Below are 21,599 nucleotides of genomic sequence, written 5' to 3'. Positions count from 1 at the left end.
ACTGGAATATCCCTTTAAATGCAAAAAGGAAAAAAAGATAATTATGAGTTCTGGTACTGAATACCGAGCACAGGTGGACAGTAAAGACGTATCTCTTCAGGTGTGTGTTCTATTACTTTTTTAAAGTATATTTTAGGGGCTTTTTGCCTTTAATCGACAGGAGAGTTGAGAGAGAGACAGGCAACGAAACGGGAGGCAGAGAGAGGGGAATGACACGCAGGATAGGGCCGCTCTGCGCGGGATTTGAACCAGGGGCGCCTGCAGTGAAGACTGTGGCCTCAACACATTGGGCGGGTGCTCTACCAACTGAGCTAAACACCGCCCTGTGTGTTCCAGTACTTACTGTGGTTTATTCTGTGTACTTTTCCTGTAATATTTTCTATGTATTTCTGTGTTGTTTCTGTCTCTGTGAAAAATGGTTAAAAGTTTTACTTATTACTTTCTTGTTTTGGTCATGGTCTTGTCTCAGTCTTAGGTGGTCTTGACCTGAACACTACTGTGATGTGACAAGTAGTTTGAGAGTGAAAAGAAAGACACTGATGTAATGAGGTTTCTGCCTGTTCTCAAAATTAACAAACATGAGTCAACCATTAAGATGCCGACCTGAAATGTTGTGTAGTTGAAGATCAAATTGGATGTGGTGCTGATGTTTTGACACGTGACCTTCTTAAAGTCTAAGATCTAGGTTCTATGATCCTTTTTTTTCTTTACACAGATCACACAAATCCAAGTCAACCAATCTTTGTATGTGTAATTTGGGAATAACTCTGTTATATTGCCTGAATGTTTTCTGTTCTCTTTGTGGGACAAGTTCTTTTAGTACTGATATCTGACCACTAGATGGGGACATGATGTTGGTTTGCAGTTCAGCTTCAGCAAAGGAGAAGATGTGATACATCAACACGTCCATCAAGTTGTAATATTGCATATTATAGTAAATGGTGTATTTACTGTTTGTGAATGGAAAGAGATAAATATGATGGTTTGAATATTAATGCAGAACATACAAAGAAAACACCTCTATCATCTTCAAGAATTTATTGAAACAGATTGACAACAGATATCCAAAACTAGACATATCACACTCCAAATCCTCCTCCCAGACTCCATTCTTTTCACATGAGCTCCTCAACTTCTCCTCAGTCCTCAGCCCATCCTCTAAGAACAGATGACAGTCACTGAAGTGTTTCATTGCTAGATTCAGGTGTGAGAGAGACTTTACACATCTGTTATCAACAAGCTTGTTCCTGCTTAATAGGTGTTTTTTTTATTAGCTATGACATGGATCAATTCATAAATGCTTTTAATAGTTTGAAATAAAATCTTTGATGTAAAACACATTTGCCCTTCACCACAGGTAACATTTGATTAATTATGTAATAGTTAATTTCCAATTAAAATAGTTCCCCACCACTGCCACGACTACAGTCAGAGTAACAGAAATCATCATTTACATCTATTCAGAAGAAATGTAGTGAGATTTAGCAATTGCCACACATCATTTCTAAAAGTGGAATGCATATACACCTAAAGCTTTGGTTATGATTTTCAGAATGACTTGCACATTTGATAAAATTAAAGTTAACCAACTGTACGTACTGTACTGGAAAGAAACCTGCTAGCAGAAAATATGGTGCTTCTGATTATTAAATGATAACCCACAAACTTGCACTCTGCCTTGTGCCTTGTTTGCATCTGACATGACTTAATCAACTAAACTTGATTCAGATGTAGTCATCAAAACTGTTCTTACTAAAGCCAGCCTGAACAACCTCTTTGATTCTCTCAGTCTCCTGTGGTTGAGCAGCCGGCAGAACAGCCTTCAAGTCACCCTCTATTTTTGCCATCCTGGTATCGGTCTGCCTCTGAAATTCGTTCTTGTTCCTCAGGACCAGACGGAGAATCCCTTCCTGGGCTGCCTTGCAGGATTCCTGCAGATTCTGACGTTCCACTTCAAACTCTGGTTTCTCCTTATCCATGGCCATGAGCCTGCCCAGGCTGCTCACTTTGTCCATCAGATATTGGCTGGACACTTCAGTGTAGGTCGTTGAAATCATGTGGACCAGGCTGGCAATGTTGGAGGCTTGAAAGGCCTGATTGTACAGGAGGTCTTTGGTAAAGAGCTTGTCATTGTAAGTGAGTCTTGTGGTAACCTCAGATGTCGTGACAAAATTGTGCAGTGTCTTGCTGAGGCTAATTTTGACGATGTTGGAGACCATCTGGAAGAAGAGCACCATCTTCTCCCACTGCTCTTTGACTCTGCCCATGGCGTCCAGACCCTTCACCAGCATCTTGATGGTGGTATTAAAGTCAATCTCCTTGATATTGCAGCTCTGCATTTCAACCAGAATATCAGTCAGCTCCTTCTGATTCCTCTCCATGTTCTCCACACTCTTCTCATATGCCAGTCGTGTGTCTTTGAGTTGTACTCGGCTCTGCTCTATTTTGAAACGGGCATTCTCAGTTGCTCTCTGACTTGCTTTTTGTCTGCCTGTGCTCTGTGCTTGATACATCATCGGTGGTTTGGGGGTAAGAGCTGGAGAGCCTAAAACTTTTTTGCTTAAAGAGTCAAAAGTGAAGGTTTCATCATTTAGCTTTGTAATGTTATTTATGACCTGTTCAGTTTTTGCCTGATCCCATGTGTGATCAGGGGAATACGTTGCCAGCTCTTTACATATGTTGAGCCCTTTTTGACAGATTGCCAGAACGTTTGTAACGCCTTTTCCCTTTGGAAGCGTGTCCACTACGTTAAAGATCCTTTGGAATTGATTTTCAGTCCATTTGGACTTTGGAAGCTGTTTTTCCTGGTCATACAGGTCCTTCCAGTTTATTTCACTTCCATTGACATACTGTCTCAGAGTTCCTACAAGGCTCAGAATCTCCCCAGATTTACTATAGCCTTGCATTTGTGCATCAACATCAACATTCTCACCTGAGGTGCTTTGGTTAGTGGGTGATTGTCCTGTGTTCGATCTATATGTATCTGGGTTAAATATATTCAGGACTGATGTTACAGAAGTTGCGAGACCTTCAACAAAATCCATGCCGATCATATCCCACCCAGAGGGAAGTGAATCCATAGATTCTTTGAACGTTGCTTGTGCTTCGTCCAGCTGTTTCTCCATGGTCTGCAGTGCTTTCTGGGACCGTTCATTCAGAAGTTGGGCACTCTGCTCCCTCAATTTTGCCTCTTTAATTTTCAGCTTGACCTTTTCCAGCTCTTCTCCATAAAAGTGTTGAGCGTTGATACAAGCCTCCAGGAGCTCCTGGATTAAATTGATCACGGCAATATATTTGTTTCTTACACTCTCTGCCAGTGCCACACAGTCGTCTGCGATTACACGAATGTTGTCCAGTTGATTTGGTAGGAGGTTTTCAATAACTGCATCACTGCCCTTAAAAAGAGTGTTGAGCGCTACCTTCATGTGATCAGGAACTGTTGCTGTGTGAAGGCGGATTTGATCCATATTCACGTGGGCATCATTGAATGCATGCCAGCCTGAGTTACAGATCTGCATGAGACAGGCCCTGAAGGACTCTGGGTATCTGATGTACTTGTAGCCATCTGCAGGGGGGTTCTTGTTAATGGAGAAATCTGTAGCTGAGGAGATGAATACAAGCTCCCCCATGATGGCAATAGAGAGGGGAGCAGGAGTCAGATACTCCTCCCAGTTTGCATTGGGTTTCATCAGCATCTTGGTGGTTTCTCGCATCTGTGGTGCAGTGGTGAGACTTTGAGTGGTCTGTGCAACTTGGTTGGCAATGTTTTCTGTTGAAAAAAGGAGAAACAGAAGTTATCGGGTAATCTCTCACCCCATAAAAATACATATGAAATTATTCACCTTCTCAAGCTGGTGGAGAATAAGAAATTTGCATATTTTAAACAATTTAAACCATTTGTTTGTCAGGCCTCACATTAACTTTTTTTGAGCAAGGCCTCTTGGTCCTTTAAAATTAGGCCATCTCAGTCAAAATATAGAGCAACAAATTGCAAAACCAAATTAATGAATTTATCATGAAAAATAATAATAACATTAAATTCAATTTAATATTATTTAAATGGTGCCAAACAGTTAAACTCAATTATTGAGTCCTTAAATTAAATAATTGTTTGTTGGAATGTATTATAACAGAAGTTTATAAAAGGTCCATCTGCTTGAGTTTGCCTGGTGTTCAGATAAAAAGAGTATCACATCAAAAATAGACAGTACATATAGTGGGGCCCTACTGCTTCACTTCGCTGTTTAGCTCCTTTCATCTGTTGAAGTTGTCAATCTCTTTAACTTTCCAACATCATTTCCTCTTTCCCTGGCCTCTTTCATTGCTGAGATGAGGTCTGCTCTTCTTCTTCAGCAATTGAGAGAAGTCCTTATTTACGTACATTGTGGTGTTGTTGACTTGAGCTTTCACCTTCGCTTGAATAACAGGGTTAATACAGTACGGAATCCATTGGATAGATTTTTAGTTGTTCAAAACTCTCTGACCATTTGTTCAAAAACTCTCTGACCGTTTGTTCAAAAACTCTCTGACCATCTGCTCAGTATCTGACCAAGACTCATAAGTGTTGTTCTGTATCAGACCATCAAAAACTACATTGTTTTTCCAACTCTGAAATGAATAATAGATGTTATTTGTTTAATTTGCTTTGAATGGTGAACAGGAGACAGTGAACATTCAAATTAATATTGAAGATAACTGATGCACTTCGTTGAGGTAGCTAGCTAGGTGCTAGTGTTTACTATGCTAACTATAGATACTTATCAGTAGGTGACGTCACGGTGCGTTCCACCGGGCCGCCGCCATGCTGGGTACCGAACACTGAGTTAACCTCTATTCAGCTCAGTGCAGCCACATCCTCTCTGACCAGAAATGACTGCTGCCTGTAGTTTGGATATGGATATTTCTCATTTTGATGGCCTTGCCTTGAAAGCACACCATTTCTGCTGAGACGAGCTTTGACAGCGCGGTGCGCCGCTCTCTCTCCCGTTAAAAGTTAATCTAGCTCACCCAGCGGACCACTCTCTCTCTCTCTCCTCGTCTCTCTCTCTCGCTCTCGCTCTCACTGTCTCCCCTGTTACTTATATGTGTTTAACGAAAAGCCAAATCAAATCAGAAATGCGTACCCCACTTCTTTTTAACTCACAGACATTTATTTTCATAAAGTAGGCCTAATAAAATAAAAAACAATGGTTTGCACAGATAAGTCTTAAAATATGTGCAACACCTTCTCATCACAATCCACACCATCTACACAGTTACGTTATCAGCTGTTATTAAAACCCAACTCATCAGGACGCGATGACCACCACTCACATTAAACAAACCTTTCTATTAATCCACACTCAAACCGAGGCAACAATAGTGTTAACTGTACTCAACACGCTGTTATTACAAGGTTTACAGCAGATATGACAGACAACCTGGGCCGTGTGTGTGCGTATAAGAAAGGGAGGGAGGGAGAGAAAAAATGTAGGCCTACCGTAAAACTTCAAATAAGGGCCGAGTCCCAATTAACCGCCGGGTGTAGCAAAAATATATTTTTTATTAAACGCCCATCCCAAATAAACGCCGGGTCAAACATTGTTTTTCTGGTTGTCAAAAAATATTCTATGCAAATATAGCGGGTGTATCTAGACATTAAAGACGGCCGAGGACCGACGAGAGGTCAGCTGGTTGCTCCTGCCCGGTCTGTCCACTCCTCTCAGCCGCACTTCAGCACCTGTCCTGGGCTGCACAGTGTCGGCTCGGCTCGCTCCTCGTTTTAAATGACTTTTAAAAGTAGCGTAAACAGCCTACTGTTCTCTGATTACCCATGCGCGTATTTAGTTAGGCTATACGTTGCATTATTATTAGTTATAGACCTACTTCATTCAATCAAAAAAAAAAAAAAAAGGACGGTGGTGCGAGCCAACAGGTGCTGAAGTGTGAGAGAGGGGTGGAGAGACTGGGCGTCCGCGGGGTTTTTGCAACTTGCGGCGGATTAAGAAGGGCGGAGGACCGACATGACGGGTCAGTCTCCTGGTACCTGTGCGGGCCAGGACGGACGGCGGAGGTCAGCGAGAGAGAGAACATTCGCCCTGGCCGTATTTACAGTAGGCTAATGCCTTGAGAAATATCTGAAATATCAATAAATTATCGGAATACGACATTCAATAGAGCCATGTAATAAAAAAAAAGGTTTATCCACTATTTTTGTGAGATTTGATGTCACAGCCATGGATGTATTAGGTCACAGCCCATAGACTGCCTTTGGAAGTCGGTACCCAAGATGGCGCTGTGACCGGCTGCGAACGCTGTGTGACGTCACGTGATATCTATCAATACCTGGTCCCTAACATTGCAACCATTTGCAGGGCGACACTGCAAAAACTCAAAATCTCACCAAGAATATTTGTCTTATTTCTAGTCTAAATATAATTTCTAGTTAAAAACATATCCCATTATATGTAATTACATAAAAAGTAGCTTGTTTTTAGACACTTTTTACTTCTTTCAAGCATATTTTTACTTGAAATAAGTAGAAAAATCTGATAGTGGAGCATTTTTTCTTTCTTATTACAAGCACAGAATTTAGGCAATTCTGAGAAACAAGAGAGAGACTAGAAAGAGAACAAGAACATCTGCATTCTGCCTTAACGGTGGCTTGAACACACAAACTCTGACACCGTGGACCACCACCAAACTCATGAAGCTAACTGGCTAGAGGTGAGGTACTGTGTGGCTACACAAATTAACTAAGCCTGTCACTATGGTGGCAGCAGCAGTGAAGGCAGATTTACAGTAACATAAATCAAACATAAATTACATCTTGGCAGCCTGGAAATGTTGGTGATTTATTTTTAACGATAAGTGTTTTGCTCCATAAGTGAAAATCATTGACTGCGATTATTCCCATGAGAGCAGAATTCAAAATGTTTAAAAAAATTCAGTGTTTGAGATAAAACCCTGATATTTGCCAAACTTCATCAACCATAACTCTTAAAGATGGTCAGTTTCTTTCAGGAAGATTGGAAATGTATTGAGCAAGAATTGACTATAGTGTGAATGCTGAAAATAAATTATTATCTGTTTTGAAATTTGCTGCATTTAGGATGTCTGATTTGCTATTTTGTTTCGGGTTATGTGTTAACATAGAAAACAAGTTGTCTGGAGTGAGGCCCAATCTGAAAAAGTATATGGAAATAAATGGGAACTTTTAAAGTTTGAAGTTGGAAAATTTCTTAGGAAATACTGTAGTAATCTTGCTAAGTCAAACGTTATGAAGAAGAAAAGGTGATCTCCAAGATAACTGCCTTAGCTTCCATATGTCCCGATAAACAATCCTCTGGAGAAAAAGAAAAATTGTTTCAAAACAAACTAGATACATTTTTATCAGTCTAAAGCTGAAAGGGCTTTTGTAATGTCTAGAAGGCAAAGCCTGCGAGGAGGGTGAACAGAACTTTGTGTATTTTCTTTTTAGGTTAGAAAAATCCCAGTCCAAAATAGTATCCATCAGCTTCAAATAGATAACATAATGATGATGCAAAGCAGATTGCAACCTTCTGTTGCAACTTTTACAAAAATCTTTATAGCTCTCATTATTGCACGAATCTTACTGTTTCATTTCTGGATTCCATAGTTAATAGCCTATTAATCCAATCAATACTGCTGAGTACGAATATTGTGATCATCCAATCTCTTTATATAATATATAGATATAGAAATAATAGACTCAATACATAATTTAAAAAACAATAAATCTCCTGGAGTGAATGGTCCTTCTCCATTGAACTAGCCCCATTTTGTGAAAGTATCACTAATGATGCTCTCCCTTTCACTCTATATATACTCTATTTATACCTAAACCTAAAAAAGATCTGTGGTGGAAATTTTGATGGAGTCCTATTCTGGGTAAGTCTATTAGAATGATCAGTGTTGACCAACTGTACCCTGGTGTGGTGAACACTTTGTTTAAGGTGAAGGTAACAGGATGAACTCTATGACCTGACCACTCTGTGTTGTAATAAAGTTAAGCAATAAGTGGGGGGTTAGCAAAACACCATTTAGGGCACACATCCGGCATTGGGTATTGCACACTGATTGTTTTATTACTAGGAGAGCTCATCTTATGGCTGATAATTACACTGATTGTGTATTTGATGAGTTTGATGAGGGAAACCAAGAAACCAAGAGAGCTCTGAGCAGCTCGCGGCTCTGCTCTGCCATTCTAAAAAATAGCTTACATCGACAATTAAAGGTAATGAACCTACTCCTAAAATTATAGGGATTATGGTGATGGTCCTATTTGCCAAAATGTTGAACTATCCCTTTTACTGTATGACAACCTAAAAACAGAGGCACATACTGTAGTCAGAGAATGTTGACCATACGAGAACAGTTTAGTGTTCCCCTTCCCTGCAAAGAGTTGACCCTTTATAATATAACTAAGCATGCATTTCTATTGTCAGCACATTGTCCAATTACAGCATATCTATTTTAAGCAATAAACAACAAGTGTGATGACTAATGAAAGGGTTGAATTCAACTATTCTCCATTGTGGTATGGTATGGGTTAGAAGGGAGAAAATCATACAGTTCCTAATATCATCATACATACAGTATCTGTGACTAACTCAGGCGGCGGAGGTACATACCTTGGCCCCGTGCTGGCAGAGGAAACAGAGAGATGAGGACCATGCCCAGCAGGCAGAGACTCTGTCTCGCTGTAAACGGCATCCTGATACCAGCAGACAGGAGGACACAACACACCTGTGCAGGAAGACGAGGGTGAGGAGAGAGGAGAGGGAGGGTATAGGAGGATCAGGGAGATAGAGATAGAGAGAAGAGGAGTTGGGAAAATGGTGAAGGGAGAGGGAAGAGGGGTTATTAGGTGAGAGGATGGAGGAGAATGACAGGTGGTGGGGGGGAGGTTAATATAAGGAGGGATGTGAGAGAGTACAGAGGAGGTAAGGAGGAGGAAAAGGGATGTGAGAGAGGAGCAAGGATGACAAGGAGGAAGAGGTGGAGGGAGGAGAAAGGATTTAAAAAGTGGGAGGGAGGACTTAAATTAACCACATGGCATTTTATAAACATGTTGTCCTTGATGATGTTTCAGCACTGACACTATTAGATAATTAATGTTTCTTTAATTACATACATTTCTTGCTTATATTTTGCTGTTAATGTATGTGTTTCCTAAAAGACTGGAGATTGCATTGACTGCCACTTCAGACTAAAAACTTGGCGAGCATATAAGAATAAGTCATACATAACCAACCCTCCCCCCTCCTCCATTTCTAAACTGATATCTCATTTAATGACGCTACCAAATCAATGTCTCTTTTAATGTAAATCTGTAAATCCATTCGTGTGCAGAATTAAATGCACTATTATATGGCAAGCCATTCTAACATTTAAAGGCCAGACTGAATATGTGTTGCAGATATCTGTAATTCAGTTTTGCCTCGTCAAAAAGAATATTTCAGATATCTGCAACTACATTCTTCCTATCCACACTCGTCGTTTCAGATATCCACAACTACGTTCTTCCTAGGACAAATGACATCACTTTCGCCATTCATGTGTGTGGGGTTTGTCATTACAGATATCTACAATTCAGTTGCAGATATCCGCTATGTGAATTATGGATATCTGTAACTGAATTACGACTAACAGTAATTCCAGTTTGGGATGTCTACAGTTTGATACCGACTAGTCATAATTCCCTTTCAAGATATCTTTAATTCACCACAATTAAAGATATCTACATGTCCCGTTTCAGATATCTTAAGTTAAGTTTTGACTAGGCGAAATGACGTTGTAGATATCTGTAAATGGAATTATGACTAGTCAAAATGACGTTGTAGATATCTCAAAGTGGAATTAGGAATAGTTGTAATTCAGCTCATGTGAAGCTACGTGCAGCACAGTAGGCTCAGGGCTGCTAGCCCCACTAGCTGTCCCGGACTTCTCTCACTCACTCTCTCACTCTCTATCTCTCGTGCATGTGAGGGACAGAGCAGAGCAACAGTGGACGGAGAGGCAGCTTTAGGCTCAACACACACACACATAGCCTACAACCTAGGCTACGGTCATGAAAAATTAACATAAATTCACTTACCTTTCCTATCAATCAGTCTCTGGTTTAGTTGAGAAGTTTGGACTGAAAATCTCTTCTCAAATCACCTCCTTAAATACAAATCTGAGAGACTAGCCCCTCCTCCCTGCACTCATCTCTTTCTCTCTCTCTCTCCCTCTCTTTCTTACACACACACACACACACACACACACACACACACACACACACACACACACACACACACACACACACACACACACACACAGCCCAGGTTGTCTGTCATATCTGTTGTAAACCTTGTGATAATAGCTTGTTGTGTACAGTTAACATTATTGTTGCTTCGGTTTGAGTGTAGATTAATTGTGAATGGTTTGTTGTGTAGCTAATGTGAGCGGTGGTCCAATAACGTGATCCTGTTATTGATGAGTTGGGTTTTAATAACAGCTGATAAATGTGTAGATGGCATGGATTGTGATGAGAAGGTGTTGCACATATTTTAAGACTTATCTGTGCAAACACTGTGCAAAACCTGTTTGTGGTGACTTTTTACGTGATAAACTGATTTGCTGAATACCGACCCCTTACTAAAATAGCACATGCGCCACAACTAGTTCTCCCCAGAAGACAACAACATACAGAGGGTGAATTTAGCCATAAGAGTTTAAAAATGGCCATATTTATGTTATGGAAACATTCTTCTCTCGTCTCCTCTCTTCTTCTCTAAATTCTTCTTCTGAAATGGCACAACTCAGAGTTAGCTTTTTGTTTGGTAACCAGGTTCAGGTTACATAACAATAAAATAATGAAAAAAAACAGCTGAGGCAGTGAGGCAGGCACTGCTGCTGTATTGAATATGGTGTCATATTGAATATTTTCCTGGGTATTGGTGTCGAGTTTGAAATTTGAGTATTGTGACAATCTTACAAGTATTGTGACAAGTACTGTGACAATCTTACAACTCTGTGACAAACACCAATGATCAGAGGGTTGGTGGTTCGAATCCTGCTCTGTCCCGGTTGCTGCCGTAGTGTCCTTGGGCAAGACACCTTACCCACCTTGCTCCTGATGGGTCGTGGTTAGCGCCATGCATGGCAGCTTCCGCCATCAGTGTGTGAATGTGTGTGTGAATGGGTGAATGCAATGTACTGTAAAGCGCTTTGGGTATCGTTCAGGTATAGTAAAGCGCTATATAAATACAGACCATTTACCATTTACCAAAACAGCCAGAAACAACTAAAATGCAGTAGAATAATTAAAATGATTTTCATTTGATAAACAGTTGTGTTATGTTGTGACCACTTTAAGAGAATCATCAACATGTATGAGTGAGGGGGTACTCGTCGTATGGCAAAAAGACTCAGGGGGTAAACAAGACAAAAAAGTTTGGGAACTACTGTTCTAAAGAAACCTTCAACTGTTCTTTGATAAATATTACAAAACAAATAAATAATAATTTAGTATTATTGTAAAAAAAAAAAAGAAGAAGAAAAAGAAGCATATTTTAGCAATACTACGCTTACTGAGACAAAAAGCAAAAGTTCACGAGTGAAATTGAATGCATGTTACAACCGTCCATGATCTGTGTTGCAACTCTCCCCAGGTTTGGGGTCAGTTCCAACATCTGAACTCTTCCTATCAGATCACCACTGTTAACTGGAAAGTTTCTATATACAGTAAACAGTTTCCGTAAACACCACGTTTTAGAAAAAATGTGTTGTGGGGCGTTGTTTGAGCACCTGCCCCACGTGTTGAGGCTATAGTCCTCACTGGTTCAAATCCTGTGTCAAGGGGCCCTATCCTGCGTGCCAACTCAACTGTCCTGTCCATTAAAGGCAAAAAAGCCTAAAATATATATACTAAAAAAAAACTTCAGGTCAGTTCATACTTAAACAGTATGAGTGTAAAGAGTATTTGAGGCAGTTATTGGTTGTACTCATTTTTGTAAGTTTAACAAACTTAAATTATCAAGTTTTACCTCTGGCCACAGTGCTACCCAGTTGTGATTGGCTCATAACTAAATTCAAGTCTGTGCTTGTCAGTTGGAGGATACAGAGAAAGTTGTGCCATTTTCTTATTTTCACAGAGCAATTTAAGCAATGGTTAGTTCATCCATATGAGACAGTTCTTTGTTCTACATTATACTTATTTGCAGAGCAAACTTCAAATTCACCATGACCTCTACAAACAAAGTCTTTGTAATTTCAACCATGGGTTACTCAAGGCTAGACAGCAACACTGTTCTGAAAAGATTTAAGAACATCAACAACACTCGTGCTCTGTTTGCCATGGTTGATAAGCTTGCAACTTACTTGCTTTTTCAATGAAAAAAATCAAATCTCTTGATCCACGCCCAACCGATCAAAACGCCACTCATAGCCACAAATAATGCTCAGAACAGTACCAAACGTCATCAACAGTACAAACAGGGTCCCAGCACATACTGTAATACAAGGCATCAAACATCTTAGCTTTGCCTGGCTATTGAAAAGAGACCAAAACAACTCACCCATTCTCCTCCAGTTATACGCTATGCAGCAACTTTCCACGTCCAGCATAGCGTGAGGAGAGAATCACGTAAACAAGCACAAGATTAGACGACACAAGCGAGATCAGGACGACATTCGTTGCCGAAAGAGACTGCAACATAGTGAAGCAGATCACAGAAGGGACTACATGGCTGAATTTATGTTAACAACAACGACTGGAATCATTTCAATGGTTGCCCCTATCAGTTTCAGTATCAGTATCAGTATCAGAGACCGAGTTCACCGAAGATGAGCTGAAGGAAATGGAGGAAAAAAGTCAAAGAGAGCTACGGTGGAGTCTATGTGCTGGAAATGAAAGAGAAAAGTGAAAGAGGGAGAGGTACGGTGGAGTCTATGTGCTGGACCTGGGGGAATCAAGTGGTCAGTGTGGTGGTCACTGCCTGTCGGTGGCCACTGAAACCAGATGTGTGTGCTGCCAGTCGGCCTCGGACGTGTGTTGTCAGTGCCTGGACTCTATGCTGGACGCGGAAAGTAACTGGAGGAAAGTGGGTGAGTTGTTTTCGTCTCTTTTCAATAGAAACCAGGCTAAGCTAACAAATGTTTAGTGCCTCGTAGTATGTGCTGGGACCCTGTTTGTACTGTTGAAGACGTTTGGTGCTGTTCTGAGCATTATTTGTGGCTATGAGTGGCTTTTTGATCGGTTGGGTGTAGATCAATAGACTGCGCTGTTTGTTATGGTGCGGTCTTTGCTTAAGTTGCTCCAACTAGAGAAGCTAGCGGTTAGCAGACTTCATCTCTCGAGGGGGGGTCTGTGTCACGGTGTGTTGGACCATGGGTTAAATTTACGCCGGAATATCCCTTTTAAGTTCCATTTGAGGTAATCTCTTGATGAAAGTGAAATGGTTTATTTATGGTTTATCCGAGTTAACAGTGATGTCATAAGAATCCAACTTGAAATTCAATGGTATGGGTAATTAGCAGACATGTTTAATATGTAAAAGTTTGGTGAGTGTAGTCCGAATAGTCTAAAAATTAAAAAGTGTTGCAACTGTCCCCAGTCTCCTCTAATCATACACTATTATGTTCCTCCCCACTCCCATTACTGGCATTCCCTCTGTATCAACTTGTTTTTCCGGTCAGCCAGTATGGATTTTACTTTTAGTTGATAAAGCAGATTAATGATTTATGCAGGTATGGTGTAACGTTGCAGACAAGCTACCTTTAGCCTAATGTTGTGTTTGCCCTGGACATATCCAAAAACGCAAACACACTGTAGGGGAGAGTGGGGTAAAGTGAGACATTTTTTACATTTGCTCCCCTCTAAGCAAGCTAAAATGATTTATCAGTAAAATTTACACATTTACCATTAATTCAGGATGTTTCCTAGCAATGGAAATTATCAGAATGTATTTAGAACGAAGGGCAGTGAAAATATGATTGTTTAAAAAAAAAGTGGTCTCGTGTCTCACTTTACCCCAGCTCAGGGGTAAACTGAGACAGACTAGAGAAATCAACAAGAGTGTCTGGCTGCAGACCTCCACTGTCAGGCTGCTTCCGGTGCAGGCTCCACGCTCAGGCTGCCTCCACTGTCAGACAGGAAGTGCACGCAAGAAACTTCAAAATAAAATCATGTAGACATTTTTGGAGGAAACGGCTTTGTCGTTGATTTATATATTTAATTAAACACCAATGTAACGCAAGTCTGTCAGCAACATTATTGCATTACAATATAGAACGTCTCTGATAACATTAACTGTCAAAATGGGGTATAGACCTAAACTCTGTCCACATAGCAACAAGTTCATCGAAAAATATTTAATATTTTAACTTTAACTATTAACCTCAGTTCCAGTCTTTGTAAAAAAAAAAGCAACAACAAAAAACACCTTATTTACCATTGAATGGTTTAGGCCTAGTGTAGCCTACCTAAATAAGATCTGATTTAATATGAAAAATGTATTTCAAAACACAATGCTGATGCATCTGCTCAAAGGCTTAAGCCTATACGTAACTTTACAGTAGGCTAATCTCTGCACACGTACAGTAGAGAGCAAGATTTTAAACCATCAACCAATAATTAACTAAGATTGTTTTCATTGCTCCACATTATTTAGTCTATTGCATGATTCCACTTGAGTCTTTTATATGATATACTTATGGTAAAATAAAATAAAATATACCGGAGTCGGACTGAAAAAAAGAAAAGAAAGATACGCTCAGAACAGGATGGACTCGAACCCGTGCTACTTGTACCATCTGCAGTATTTGCGGTGACTCTACCAGGAGAGCTATGGGATAATTTACAGGAAACATGGTGTAAAGCTGACACTATTACCCACTGTCCCAGCAATTATAGAGAAATTATAGTACCATCTCAGAAACACAGCAACACAAACAGAGGTAGGGAATCCGGAGGATTAATCATTTGGTATAAATCTGATCTACATATTCAAATTGATCCCATAAAAATGGGCAAATACTACATATGGTTAAAACTAAAGAAAGAGCTCTTATTAACAGATAGAGAATTATTCATGTGTGCAATATATATCCCTCCCTCCGAATCCCCCTACTTCTCAGAAGACACCTTCCACAACCTAGAGACAGAGATAAGCCATTTCCAGGCCCAGGGAAATGTGCTCATCTGTGGAGACACAAATGCACGCACAGTAACACTCGCTGACCTCACAGATCCACAAGGAGACAAATACATCACAAATGGAAATATCTTTAACACTTTCACTCTGCCCCACAGGAACAATAGTGACCAGGTCATCAACAAGAGCGGAAGAGAGCTGGTGCAGCTCTGCCAGAGCCTCAGTCTGTACTTTGTCAACGGTAGGGTACGGGGGGACAGCCTGGGTAGATTCACCTACTGCTCACCTCTTGGCCACAGTACTGTAGACTACATGATCACAGACCTTGAACCTTCCTCTCTCAGCTCATTCACTGTTAAACCACTAACCCCTCTGTCTGATCACAGCCAAATTACCCTGTTTATTAAAAGATCAGACATTGAAAGGGTAAACACAGAACCCAATAAGCTGTACAACATCAGAAACTCATACAGATGGGACCAAAACAGTACAGAACAATACCAAAGGGCAATTGACACCCCAAAAATCCAAACACTTTTAAATAATTTTTTGGATTGTACTTACGCTTGCAATAAAGAACACCTCAATCTAGCAGTGGACAATATTAACAATATATTCAGACAAACAGCAAAAGAAGCACAACTAAAATTGACCAAGAACAAACCAAAATCAATAACGAATAAAAACTGGTTTGATACAGATTGTAAAATGATTAGGAAAAATCTTAGAACGCTATCAAACCAAAAACACAGAGACCCCCACGATGCTGACTTACGCACTCTATACTGTGAAACCCTAAAACTCTACAAACGTACACTCAGACTCAAAAAACAGCAATATAACAAACAGCAACTGACAATAATTGAAGAGGCAATCAACACAAACAACTTTTGGCAACACTGGAAAAACCTAAACAAACCTCAACATCAAGAATTGGCCATACAAAACAGTGATGTATGGACCACTCATTTTAAAACACTGTATCACACTGTTCAAATTAATGCAAACACAGAACAATCTCAAATTCACGAGACGCTAACTAAATTAGAACTAGCTATAAAAAATTATCAGAATCCATTAGACTCACCCATTACTGAGCAGGAACTCCTAAAGAAACTGCAGACCCTCAAATCTAAAAAAGCTTGTGGGCCTGATGGCATCCTGAATGAGATGCTAAAACACATGGACAAAAAATTCCAACTGACCATATTAAAACTGTTCAATTTGGTTCTGAGTGTAGGTTTTTTTCCTGAGATCTGGAATCTCGGACTTATAACCCCAATATATAAACATGGAGATAAATTTGACCCTAATAATTACCGAGGCATCTGTGTGAACAGTAATCTGGGGAAGGTTTTCTGTAATATTATGAACACCAGACTTATGAACTTCCTTACCAAACACAATGTCTTGAACAAAAGTCAAATTGGATTTATACCAAAACAACGCACAACCGATCATATTTATACCCTACATACCCTAATTGATAAACATGTAAACCAAAATAAAACCAAAATGTATGCCTGTTTTATTGACTTCCAAAAAGCTTTTGATTCTATTTGGCATGTTGGATTGTTGTATAAAATGCTTGAGAGTGGCATAGGGGGTAAAACATATGATATCATTAAATCAATGTATTCTGGCAATATGTGCAGTGTAAAAATTGGTAACATGAGGACAGAATATTTTACCCAAGGTCGAGGCGTCCGTCAGGGCTGCAACCTCAGCCCTGCACTCTTCAATATCTATATTAATGAATTGGCAACCACCCTAGAAAAGTCCTCTGTACCTGGTGTAAGTCTCCACAATCAGGAGATAAAATGTCTTCTCTTTGCAGATGACCTGGTTCTGCTGTCCCCGACAGCACAGGGTCTACAGCAGAGCCTGGATCTGTTAGAGCATTACTGTCAGACCTGGGCCCTGACAGTAAACCTCAAAAAGACAAAAGCAATGATATTTCAAAAAAGATACAGATCCCAGGATATTCTACATAAATTCTCAATTGGCACACAACAGGTAGAATACTGCACACACTACACCTATTTAGGAATAAAAATAAGTTATACTGGAAATTTGAATGAGGCAGTTCATGAGCTGAGAGAGAAAGCACGCCGGGCTTTCTATGCCATAAAGAAAAATATACAAACCGAAATACCAACACGAATCTGGCTAAAATTAATTGAATGTGTTATTGAACCGATTGCACTCTATGGCAGTGAGGTGTGGGGTCCACTTACAAAACACAACTTTACTCAGTGGGATAAACACCCCATTGAGACCCTGCATGCAGAGCTGTGTAAAATCCTTCTGCATGTCCAGAGGAAGGAGACAAACAATGCATGCAGGGCAGAATTAGGCAAATACCCACTAATAATAAAAATTCAAAAAGAGCAATTAACTTTTGGACACATCTAAAACTAAGTGACCCCCTCTCGTATCATTTCCAAGCCCTGCAATGCCAAGACATGAGCAGTAGAAACCCCCTTACCCAACTGGTCCTGAGGCTGAGATCACAAACCTGCCCCACTGGCTCAGCCCAGGAACACAACACCTCACCAATCAGACCCAACCAGATTACTAAACAGCTAAAACAAGACTACATCACCTACTGGCAAACACAAACAAAAACACAGAGCAAAATGCAGTGCTATTTGGCCCTAAATCGACAGTACACCACAGCAGATTATTTGAGCATGGTGACTGATCAGCAACTAAAACGAACCCTGACAAAGTACAGACTGAGTGAACACAGCCTTGCTATTGAAACAGGGAGGCACAGGAAAACCTGGCTCCCTGCAGAGCAGAGGCTGTGCTGTCACTGCAGCCTTAACCAACCAGAAACAGAACTACACTTCCTCACCAAATGTGAAAAATATATAAATATTAGAGAAACATATTTCCTAAAATTTGAATCTATAACAAAAGGTTTTTTAAAACTATCAGATGAAGAAAAACTTCCCATCCTGCTAGGGGAAGAACCAAAGAATAATAAACTAGCAGCAGTCTATGTCTCTGCCTGTCATAGACTGAGGGACAGGAAGAGACACTCGTCAGCTGACACAAATGTTGTTGTTTGATGTTTTGTTTATTGTACTTACAATGATTATACGTCTTTCTTCAGTAATGACAACACTATACTGTAAATGTTGTTTTCCTTAATTGTCATGATTATTATTATTTTTCTTTAATTCCAAACGCTTGCTTTGGCAATATATACAATGTATGTCATGCCAATAAAGCCAATTGAATTGAATTGAATTGAATTGAATTAATTTACAGTGTCATGATATATATATATATATATATATATATATATATATATATATATATATATATATATATATATATATATATATATATATATATATATATATACGTCTATATACGTCTTATTTAATAAAACAAACAACGTTTCGGTCCACAGGACCAAGCAGAGACATCTCTGCTTGAAAAAGCAGAGATGTCTCAAGCAGAGATGTCAAGCAGAGACAACTCTGCTTGAAAAAGGTCCTGTGGACCGAAACGTTGTTTGTTTTATTAAAGTCCTTTGCAAGTGACTTGACAGTGTGCGGGAGACCCTTTTTCCCTTTGTTCACTCCTAACCTTTTTTCCTTTGTTCACAAAAAAACTAACAAACACAAAACCTCAAAGCTCAAAGTTGTACTGGTACTTGTTTTTTTGTTGGTTTTTTTGGTATGTACATTGTGCAGGAGAAAAGACAAATAAAGAAATCTTGAATCTCTTGTATCTTGAACTCAAACCCATCTCCTATAGAGAAAAGCAACAAATGGGGTAAAGTGGGGAAGCAGCCTTATATAGTAGGGAGGCCCCAAGAAAAAGAAGATAGGATACAGATTTTTGTGATTACAATTGAAAATATTCAAAGTGTGTATTTGACCTGTAACATGCACTTCGTAACCAGGCTTTGTAATGATGTCTATAACGGTCTGGAAATCCCCTTGAGTCTATCTATCTATCTATCTATCTATCTATCTATCTATCTATCTATCTATCTATCTATCTATCTATCTATCTATCTATCTATCTATCTATCTATCTATCTATCTATCTATCTATCTATCTATCTATCTACCTACCTACCTATCTACCTATCTATCTATCTATCTATCTATCTATCTATCTATCTATCTATCTATCTATCTATCTATCTATCTATCTATCTATCTATCTATCTATCTATCTATCTATCTATCTATCTATCAACTCAAGTTCAGTTCAATTCAAATTTGAAGAACGGAACTTAATTTGTGAAGAGCGATTGTTTATATTCTTACAGAAATAAATATACTGTATATGTTAAAGGAGAGAAAGGCACGCACATATACATTTACGAGCAGCATATATAAGGGTGTTAGATTACAGTAGTTGCTTAGTAGTCCAATAGAAGAAGGTGATGATTCTCTGTCTTGTGGGATGTGTCATGTATTTTGCCTGTTGTGTGGAATGAGAAATGTGTTCCTTATTATTCTCCCTTTCTCTGTGGGGTTATGGTTTTTGGGGTTATTTGATGCTTTGTTTTTCCTTAGTCTAAAGGTTAGAGGTTATGGAATATCTGGATAGTGGTAGCCTGGAAGAGAGAGTAACGACATGCATTGGTTCAATGGAAGCGCCTCCTGATGGCGAAATATGGGTATTGCAAAATTGCCCAAGAACTGACATCTCTGCATTGTTGGTGAATGAGCAAGTGTGGTATTTTCAATAATTGAAGGACATTTATAGATCACCCATGTTACAGTTTTTCTCAGTCGCTTTGGTGCTATTCTCAGATCAGAATGAAAGTTCTCATAACTATTAGTTCAACCTCCACAACATGTAGTCATTTGTCCACATCATAGTAGCAGTTTCTCCTTCCTCTGAACAAATTGCAAATGCTTTTGGACATGTATCAGTTGCTCTCATACAATTCTCTGCTGTTTTACAACATTATCATTTGTTTATGTCATGTCAGTCAAAATGAACTATACTTCTGAACGCTGAATAGTCTTTCCCTATAAAACTAATAGTCCTCATTTCATTGCTTGAGTCATTACATACAAAATTGTTGAACTAGTTTTCAAAATCTGTCAAACTAGTTTTACGTAAATGTTGGGAGAAGCACTGTGAATTCAATGATTCAAACATTTACAGTAAGGAACAACAGGTATGTATGGTATTGGACAGTAATTCAGCACTAAACAATCTGCACTGCTGTCATTGTGTCAGGCATTACTGTAAGATACAGTGGGACAAGAACTTTTTTACATTTACATTTAGACTTACAGCTTCACAAGAGAACAGATTTATTGTATTGTAATGTATTACAGCAACCACAGTAAAGATTTCCCATCTTTACAGTACGGTACTGTCCTACAGCATTTTACAAGTAGGAAGCACTTTTACAGTATTGTACACTACAGTAATAATGGTTGATGCAGTACATGTACTGTACATTACTGTAATTTTACTCTGCATCACATAGGATTACAAGACAACCTCACAGAGGTGGAAGAGACTGAGCCCTTTTTACTCTGCTACAAGAACAAGACATTTGTGCAATGGTGATTACAAACAATGGCATAAGGTTGAAAGAGATACAATGTAAGGATGACATTACTGTATCTTTGGGAATATTGAATCTGTTTCAATCGCTACAACTGACAGAGTGATAGATGAAAATGTGACTGGAACGTCTGGATGTGCAGGAATGATTTACAGTACTCTGTAGGTTCAGTTACTATATGTACTGCAGCATTGTTTACGGAAAGTTGTACCCAAAGAGTGTTTCTTATGTTTGTTGTAGATGACTGTAGTGTATTTTTCCTTTGCAGAACGCTGTGAACAAATCAGAATTGCAAAGAGCATATGCAGTAGAAATGTGAAACATACATATTCAGTATCTCCACTAAACACAGTAATGTGTAACTTTACTGTAGTTTTCACATGGCTGTACAAGTAGTGTATAGTGCTGTCTTGAGCATTTTCAGGTAGTATCATCACTTTTTGCATTGGAAAACACTTAGAGAATAAAGTGTCCTAATGAAAACATGACAAAGCCATTTGACTATCTTGTTCATAAACGATGGTGTCAGGACTTCTCATTTTGACGGCACTGACAGTTTCATTGACATGAGTACTTGCTTTTGAGGGATGGACAATCCATTTTGAGCAAGTGACACACTTTTGCAGGTTATCCACTAGGTTTTGCAGTTTGTGATAATTGTTCTGAGAAATGCACTAACTGTTGTGCAAATGTTAAGAGTGATGTGAGAATAGCACCAAAGCGACTGAGAAAAACTGTAATAGCATCATCGTGGATCCTTTACAGACATTAACACAAAGGCGAGTAAAAACCAAGACACCTAAAAACAAAAACACGGCCGTTTTCATCAATTTACAAGCAAATGGGCAACACACATACATTGGAGTGAATGAGTTTTCTGGGCGCTTTTGCAATACCCA

General features: G+C 39.3%; 1 protein-coding gene across 1 annotated transcript; it reads right to left on the bottom strand.

The window, feature by feature from the left end:
* Positions 1-1,023: 1,023 nt before the first annotated feature.
* Positions 1,024-10,237, bottom strand: LOC310993298 (uncharacterized protein). The gene is made up of 3 exons (XM_083981615.1): positions 10,100-10,237; positions 8,634-8,748; positions 1,024-3,769 (listed from the first exon to the last, which is right to left on the bottom strand). The coding sequence occupies exons 2-3, from the start codon at positions 8,713-8,715 to the stop codon at positions 1,725-1,727; spliced, it is 2,127 nt and encodes a 708-aa protein (XP_083837741.1). The 5' UTR covers positions 8,716-8,748; positions 10,100-10,237; the 3' UTR covers positions 1,024-1,724.
* Between the last annotated feature and the right edge of the window lie 11,362 nt (positions 10,238-21,599).

The sequence above is a fragment of the Trachurus trachurus genome (assembly GCF_905171665.1).
Source record: "Trachurus trachurus genome assembly, chromosome: 11".
Taxonomy (NCBI): Eukaryota; Metazoa; Chordata; class Actinopteri; order Carangiformes; family Carangidae; genus Trachurus; species Trachurus trachurus.
This window is presented reverse-complemented; position numbering and strand designations above follow the sequence as displayed.